The sequence below is a fragment of the Solanum stenotomum genome, chromosome 1 (assembly GCF_019186545.1).
Source record: "Solanum stenotomum isolate F172 chromosome 1, ASM1918654v1, whole genome shotgun sequence".
NCBI classification, from domain to species: domain Eukaryota; kingdom Viridiplantae; phylum Streptophyta; class Magnoliopsida; order Solanales; family Solanaceae; genus Solanum; species Solanum stenotomum.
In genome coordinates, this window is record NC_064282.1 from 10179728 (window position 1) to 10188409 (window position 8682).

Consider the following 8682-nt stretch of genomic DNA (forward strand, 5'->3'; position numbering starts at 1 on the left):
TCTTACTTCAGTTTTGGTACTTTACTATAGTAGATCAACGTGATTTGGTGTTGTAGTGGATACAAATAATTTCCATTAAAAATTGAGTTGATATGTAACCCAAATTTACCCGAGAATAATCTTGTCAAAATATTTTTTAAAACAAATATGTTATATATAGTCATAGTAAAGAAAAATAATAATTTTATCAGTCACAAAAATATTGTAAAACAACTCATAATGAAAAATTAGTAAAAATTAGGTCATGTTGGGAAGACCCATTAACCAACTCATTTTTGACCAAGCAAATTTGGGTTGGGTTGAGTTGGGTCTTTGACCCGTTTATTGTCTTGATCCATTATGCCCGCTCAAATTTGACCCAACCCACCCAATTATCACCCCTGTTCAGGATAACTCTTAACAATTGGAGAACAAATCAGGGTTCTTTATCACCCCTCACTGGGACCATAATCATCATAAAACACCAAAGAGAAAGGGTTTATTTTGTTGTGTTATGAATAATTGTGTAGCAGAATGCACGCCCTATGTCATGCAATAATATATGGGTTTTTTGGTTTCTCATGTTTGGTACCCACATTGAAACCCAACTAATTTACATTGACGCTGGCTAGGATCCATTCTGGAATAAGATTTTTTCATACTCAAAACTTGAAAGCAGAACCTTGATTAAGGCAGGAGGAGGCTCATTGGCTACACATCTTTTGATGGTGCAAGGACAAATGATAGGGTTACATCATACAACTGTAAAGCTGCCACTTAATGAAAACTAGGAACTCTTCTGACAAGAACATACATTCTTGCATTAATCCAAGAAACGGTATTAGTCAACAAGAAAACTGGAGCTAGAGCCACAGAAAGAAATAAACAAGGGGCAAGATTTACGTGAATGAAATTCAATAACAAGACACCGTGACAAGAATTTAATGATAAAGGGGTTGTCATTTCCTACCATATGTGAAGCGGTTTCTAACAAATACTCATGCAATAAGACTTCAAGGCAGATCATGGGGAACAAACCAAATATGTATTTAACTTTGATGAAACAAACATTCAATAAAGATAGACATCTCTCATTTATGCTGAGGCAAGTTAAAATGTACAATATCAGCACAACAACATGCGCTTCATTTATGTTTTCTTGAAGCTGAGCATTAGACTTGGCTTTAGGACAAAATATAGGATGACAGTAGAGAAAGAGCTCTCACCTCTTTGAGCCATAAGTGCAGGACATGCACTTACTACTCCAAGATGCATCTTTTGCTCTTGAAGATGAGCACCATGTTGTATGAGATGACCATATAACTGGTTACCCTAGTCAATAATAAAACATGTCGAATTTACTTTATCAAGACTGAACCATGTATAACATAGCTGCTCAAAACTTTCAAAGTCACCATCTCCATTCAAGTGTACATGTTTCAGACGGGATTTTTTTGGTGGTTGAGCAATAGAAGCTTGATATTTGTACTGTGGCCTTCTCTTGGGATTAAAATGTAGAACCTTCACGAGGAAGACTTGAGACAGTTGTCACATGGATTAGAACCATTCTTGCAGGAATATTGGTCAAAGGACTCTCCGAAGTGTTCAAGTAACAATTTTCTACGACATTCAGTCTGCAAATTTAAGGATAGTGTGATGATTAAGTACATAACATAGAGATGATTCAAGAGACTGTACAGTAACAGAAGAGTTAGCTAGAATTATGAGGACTATGCAAGACACCAAAGCTCTATAGGATATCAATTAACGTACCTTAAGTTCACAGTATTTCTGCATTTTTCGAGCTTGTTCCATGGCCCTCTTCAAGCTTTCCTTTTTATAGCCCTGCCCACTTCTTAGCATGCATACAACTCGACTGAAATCCTTCTTTTGGTATAATATGACACATGTAGCAGGAAGGCCATCTCTTCCTGCCCTTCCAGCTTCCTGATAATAACTTTCAATAGATTTGGACATTGTATTATGAACAACGAACCGCTGAAAATGCAGAAAACTATCAGTCCCCTACCTAATTCCCTGAAATAGCAAACAGTGCATATAATGGAACTTCTAAATGAAAAGAACCTTCATAGAAGATTTCAAGCTAAAATGGCTAACCAAATCTGGCTTGCACCTCTATGGCTTATGCCTTACTCTATATAGGTTTTTTATATTTGTAGCAAGATCATTTATCAATGACATTTGAGTAAGAGTCATATTTGGAATATCATCAGTCATCAAAGAGGTCATATTATGGAAAGAAGCAGAGAAACATCATAGTCCACGAGAACTCACAACATCAGGTTTGTCAATTCCCATTCCAAAAGCAATAGTTGCACAAACGATATCAACCTCTCCAGAGCGCCACCTCTTCTGAACTGCAACCCTCTGACGAGATGCTAAACCAGCATGATAGTATACTGTTTTGATTTTGCATTTCTCATTCAAAAATTTTGAGACATCCACACACTCGCTTTTTGATAGGCAGTACACAATTCCAGATAGATTCTTGAATCGATCCAGTAAAAGATTCCCAAGTTGCTTGAGTGGCTCTTTGCTCTTTCCAGTAACTTCATACTTTAAATTGGATCTATCAAAGCTGGTCTCAAGGACAAGGGCACGAGGAATTCTTAAAGCACTCAAGATATCCTGCAAAGTGCAGAAAAAGTGAAACTAGGAAAATAACCAGACCTCACAAAAGAACAAATTCAAGTAGCTGTCTTACTTCACGGACTGCATGGGTTGCTGTGGCAGTTAATGCCATCACTGGAACATCTGGAAAATTTTGCTTAAGACATCCTAATACTCTATAATCTGGTCGAAAATCATGTCCCCATTGGCTGAGAAACAGGTAAAAGAACAGATCAAATATACCTTAAATCAGCTAAACCATTGACAACATCATGCCTATTGTTTTTCTATTTCTATCAGATTATTTGAAACAGGGACTGCATAATTTCCAATCACTTTCGTGATTCTTTTTACCAAACATATAAGAACGCCCAAAACTATGTATTCAAAAAACATAAGGTTGACATAAGCAACAACATCAACAAGAAGAGGATATAGTTTCTTGATGGATTTCCTGTCCCCTCATCTGATACATCAGTCTGCACTATTATAGTTTTACATCTTTACCTCCAAACAGTTAAGATGATTTTAGAATAAGGGCATACCTCACACAGTGAGCCTCATCAATAACAAAACCAGCCAATTGTCCCTGAAATTAGTCCAGTAAAACTTCTATTTACAAACACCATCTAGAAATATTCTGGACTTAAATAAGATAAAATAACTACCCGTGCTGTTATATGCTTACAAAAAACTCACCTTTCTATGCATACATTGTAAGGTTTCTTGAAATGATAAATTTCCAGCTATCCTCTCAGGAGTTACATAGAGGAGCTTGCAGGATGGTACATCTTTCCTAGAAGTAAGAAAAAAGGATGCAAATTCAGAATATGATATTAGGTACGAACTACAGGAATTTCAGGACAGGATTACAAGAGCTGCTACAACTTTCAATGAAAAGAGTTTGTGGTTTAATGATAATACTTTCTAAAGAAGCCAATAAGTCAGATCAGATAAAATTCTATTTCAGTTGACAAGCCCATTCGAATACATGAAAAGGCTTCTCATAGTAAAATAATTTAATAGAGGACGGAATAGTCATGACTTGGCATTTGATCTGAAATTATGTCATTAGAGTCAGTCTTAACTGAAAACAAGTGTAAGTTTTAAGGCATTCAGGATTTACTTCATAGCCAAAGGAAAATGTGTGTGGGGGAGATGAGGACAAAAGACCAATAAAGGTATAAATGCCGGCCTCCCCATTTTCTTTATTTGCAAGAGCTATCTTCCAAGCTTTCCATACTTGCACATATTTAAAGCAAGCAAATTCTTTTTTTCTGGTGCCACAGGAAACAAGATGAGACCTGCTGAAAGTGCAGTAAGTATTCCTGACAACACATGCATGGTAGGGGCTTGCATGAGTATGCATATTATGGACCATGAGTCATGTGAAGACCATAAAACATGTTTTCTTCTGTGGCAGGCTCAAGAAGTATATTACTAGTCACACTCAAGAAATGTTCTCCTGAAAGTCAATCAGTAAAGTCCATAATTTAGAGGAGTAAATAAGTGGATATGAAGATACACAAGTAAAACCATGCCTTAATTCTCGTAGTACAGCTGCAGTTTGTGATTGAGTTTGTTGGGAATTTAAAAAGGTTGCTGGTATCCCGAACTTGAGGTTAAGGGTGATTATCTGATCCTGAATTAGTGAAAGTAGGGGAGATACAACAATCATAACACCAGGTTGAACAATCGCTGAAAGCTGCATAACAGAAAAGGAAAACAGAATTAGTGCTAACACTAGTCAGAGCCTTGACAAATTAGTAGGATTTGATGGGTGACTGTAATGTCCTAAAGCCCAACTTTGAATTAAAATATCGACAAAGGTGGAGAACTTTAAGCATTTGAAAACCATTTTTAAGTGCACACATTTGACCTAAAGAATGTAGTAAGAGTAAAGCTTTCTCTGCGTTGCTTTTTGTTTCAATAAGTGCTAACAAAAGTTTATTGATCACAGAAAGGCTAAGATGTATTCTTTTTGTAAAGAGGGCTAACCCAGATACAAGAAGCATACAATGGTAGAGATCCCTTCCACAAAAATATGGTTTTTGGTTAGTTGTCTAGTGGAATAAAAAGATAGGAGAAAATTCCATGGAAGCGTGAAGAATATGATAGTACAAGAAAGCTGTCTTGTGTACTTTTTCGTTTAAATAAAGGATAACTTGGTGCCTATGCGACTGGGTTAACTTTTTAGATAATGATGGTTGAGAAAACCACACTGCATATATATTTTAACAGATATATGGCATATCTGATGAATTAAATATTATGATTTATTAAAAGAAAATTTAAGAACTTGATATGCACCNAAGGAGTTTCCCGCAAGTGCACCACGGTTAATTCAGGTTTTACCCAGCCGATGGCCCTCAGAAATTGTTTGCACCTAATGGGTTTCGAACTTGAGACCTTGAAAGGGAGCAAACCCCAAGGCTCAAGTCAATTGCCAGCAGGCCAACCCCTGAGGGTTAACCACACTGCATATATATTTTAACAGATATATGACATATCTGATGAATTAAATATTATGATTTATTAAAAGAAAATTTAAGAACTTGATATGCACCAATAAGAATCTTTCACCACTTCTCCTAACACAATCATTTTCTAATTTTTCCCAACTCAATGGGATTCTTTGCACAGCACATTCCAAGGTAAGTTGATGGGTGAGAAAATTGGAAATCATGCAACATCCCATATTTGAAAAGATTGCATACTTCAAGCAAGATGATATGCACTTTCTGGACATCCTTTAAATTTTTTTTGCACATTTACCTTAAGCATGATTTATGTGTCTGTGATAAACAGTCTTATAACCTTTCACAGTGTGATGTGTGGTGAATAGTAACTGATTTCTCACAAGGAAAGTCAGGACAAGATAACATCAGCTGATATGACCAAAGGTAAGAACATAAACAACAGGAGCAGTTACGGAATATTCTAATCTTTTGGCAGACAAGTCTGCAACTTTATATGCATTGGAACTACGACTAACATTTCAAACTAGATTTCACCAACTGCAGGTTCAATATGAATCAAGAAGTTCTTGCAATCATGCATCACTCAAGACAATACTCAGGGAAAGGACCAGCTGTATAGTAAAGAAATCTACCTGGTAGCAAAGACTTTTACCACCTCCAGTTGGCATAAGAACAAAGCAATCTCGTTTTTGAAGACATGCTTGACAAGCTTGATGTTGTAAAGGACGAAAGGACCTGTTTCCAAATACTACCACATTTGCCAGTTCAATGTCATCCAACCTTTGCAACTCTTCATAACTAAGGGTTTTGTCCCCGTGATTTGATTCCAAGGGGCACTCCATTTCGGGGGAGATCGATGAATATGAACCTTCAGTAACCACACTCGTATAATCCTTTCAACAAGGGCAGAGCATGGAGTAGGAGGATTTCAGTCAGTACTAGATAAATTGGTTCAGATAGAACAAGATAAAGGGTGATCACATGTCAGCTAAGAGTATATCATATAGCCATTCATTTGGATCTCAGCTATTAGAAATAGTTTACAGGACGATTCAACATACCACTGGTCTAATGCAATGCTGCAGTAGAAATGTTGATACTTTAAGAAATAAACAAAACAGTTGATAGAAAAGATCATAAGTCTAAATAAGTACTACCATCGACGTTGAGGCACGGCACCCTGATTGTGGATTCATGCCCTGGTGAATTCTATCACGGCGAATCTTAGAGGTAGAGGGGAGATCCTCTTTGCTTGCAAATCTAATACCCATCTCTTCGCTGTCACTTGAAGAATCCAACAGCACTGCTTTTGCACGCCTTTGTTGTTGGGGTGAATCCTCAATAACATGGACATAGGCGCCAGAATCCTCATCACAATCAACTTCACAGTCCTCACGAGCACCCTTACCCAACATATCAGCTAGAGCTCCACAAGCCTCTGATTCAATTGCTTGCAAATCATCCCAATCCTCAGTGTCTTGCATAGATTCAGCCAGCAACGCAAGAAATTCATCTCCACAGAGCTCCACACTGATGAAATCTCGCCCATCATCACCTTCACAAGTGAAAAAAAATAATGAAAACTGTAATAGCTCCACCAATAAACTCCTAAATAAGAACCATGTAATCAAGTATATCAATCAAGTAAGCCTAAATTCAAACCTAGTCAGAATCACCTGCATGAATCTTTTCATAATTAGACAATAACTTGAGTTATTTTTTCTTTTAAACATATATAATCCTGATTCATGAAGCAATAATTGTACTAGTTCTGGGCTGCTGCGGTAAGGAATGGGAAAATGGAGGGTTTACCGTAGAGCTCAACGAGGCGATTCAAGCACGTCTTTGCGGAGTCTTCATCAAATCCGAATTCAAGGGCTAAGCTTATAAGCCTAACTTTCTCTAACTCGAGATCTTCGTCCTGCATTTCTTCAGCGTCTTCAATTTCCGCCTTTCGCGGCCGTCGCAGCGGTGGCCGTCGTTGGTTTTCCCGCGCTTTCATTTGCCTTCTTCAGAATCAATTTTAAAACTTCTTTTCGTACTACGAAAATTGTATTTCGAAGTTTTATCCCACTAGTTTTATTTAAACGACAACGTTCCGTGCTACTCGTTTTGTGTTGGGCTTGGAGCATCTATGGCCCAAGGCGAAGTTACACTTCTTATCTTTACGTACACACAACAAAATTATTTATCCTCAAATAATTGAAGTGAAAAAATAGCAAACATGACAATAAAATTGTTCTTTCTCATTGTTAGTTAGAAGGTTATAAAAAATATATATATATATTGTCCGGCAATTATTGACTCAGTTATATAATTTTCAAGGGTATAATCGGAAAGAAGATTTTTAAAGAGTTTTAATCTAAACACAAAATGAGGTGGGAAACAATGAATCAAACATTTGATAAAAATAAATTTTGCATTACTAATACATGCATTATTAATCTTTGTACCAAACGACCTCTTAATGGATAAAATGGCCTTTGAAGTCCTAGTCGTTATAAGAGGCATTAATATATATGTATACCAAATATAGATCAACTACCTTTTCTACTCCTTAAATTAAAACCCATTTTTTTGAAAACCTCAATTGAAACAGATCTCCTCATTTGGATTAATCTAACTATTAAAAAAAGTGAATAAGAATATAGACGTTGAAGTACTCATTCATCAAATAATTAAAAACAGAAAAGAATCCTAGAAATGCCCTATTCTTGATTTAACACACCATCTAATGATATGGCGATAGGTGTGAGTTTTGTAATTCCTACATCTAATAGAAATAAAACAACAAAGGAATAATAAAATGAGTGAAAGATCCATAGAAACTAAAATTACACACAATCCATCCATATTTTACACAAAAGGAATTACATTTTGGAGAAGAAAAAAAAAACAAAATATGAACAAGAAGAAGATGGAGAAATACAACAACGTAACATACATGAATATAATATAAACAAAAAAGCATGCTTAGAAACCATGAATGATTCTAGAGCAAGTATGTTTGAACCAACGATAACTATTTTTGAAAGATCTCTTAACTTTTCCTTCCATGGAATATATCTTATATTTTGCCACCCTCTTCTTCCTATTAAACTCCGGATTCGAGTACCATGTCTCTCTTCCTCCTTCTTTATAACTCGTCTTTGCGATTTCGTACTTATTCTTCTGAGAATATGGCTGCATCATATCCATCGTCCCAAAATGATTATTATTATTATTATTATTGTGTGCTCGAATAACGTATACGTTATTAACTGCATAGGCTTTGTCATCGATGATTCCTATTCTTTGCCCGCTGTTAACATATCTCCGATGAGCAAACGTGACATCTTCCATTAGTTTTTTTCTTCTTTCCTCCTCCTCCTCTCTAAGATGGTTTTGTGGTAGAGAGACAGAGAGGAATGGAGGAGAGAAGATTAAGGCTTTAGAAATGCATGTTAGAGACTGCAAATATATAGAGGACGAGATTAATGGGAGGTTGAAAATTAATACTCTCATGACTAAGAGGGTAAAACTGTAAAAAATTTGAAAGTAGAATTTAGTCTCATTCAGTGGTAAAATTGACCATAGATAGACAAAAAGTAAT

At 36.2% G+C, this 8682-nt stretch overlaps 1 protein-coding gene across 2 annotated transcripts; it reads right to left on the reverse strand.

Moving 5' to 3' along the window:
- Window positions 1-632: 632 nt before the first annotated feature.
- LOC125851078 (ATP-dependent DNA helicase Q-like 1) lies at window positions 633-7138 on the reverse strand. 2 transcript variants are annotated; one of them, XM_049530883.1, is made up of 10 exons: window positions 6903-7138; window positions 6248-6645; window positions 5723-5983; window positions 4147-4315; window positions 3310-3401; window positions 3156-3199; window positions 2705-2819; window positions 2275-2628; window positions 1753-1977; window positions 633-1613 (listed from the first exon to the last, which is right to left on the reverse strand). In XM_049530883.1, the coding sequence occupies exons 1-10, from the start codon at window positions 7090-7092 to the stop codon at window positions 1503-1505; spliced, it is 1959 nt and encodes a 652-aa protein (XP_049386840.1). In that variant the 5' UTR covers window positions 7093-7138; the 3' UTR covers window positions 633-1502. The 2 variants fall into 2 exon arrangements, with proteins under 2 accessions (XP_049386840.1, XP_049386834.1); XM_049530877.1 differs by having other exon boundaries at window positions 634-1613; window positions 3310-3406; window positions 4152-4315; window positions 6903-7137.
- Between the last annotated feature and the right edge of the window lie 1544 nt (window positions 7139-8682).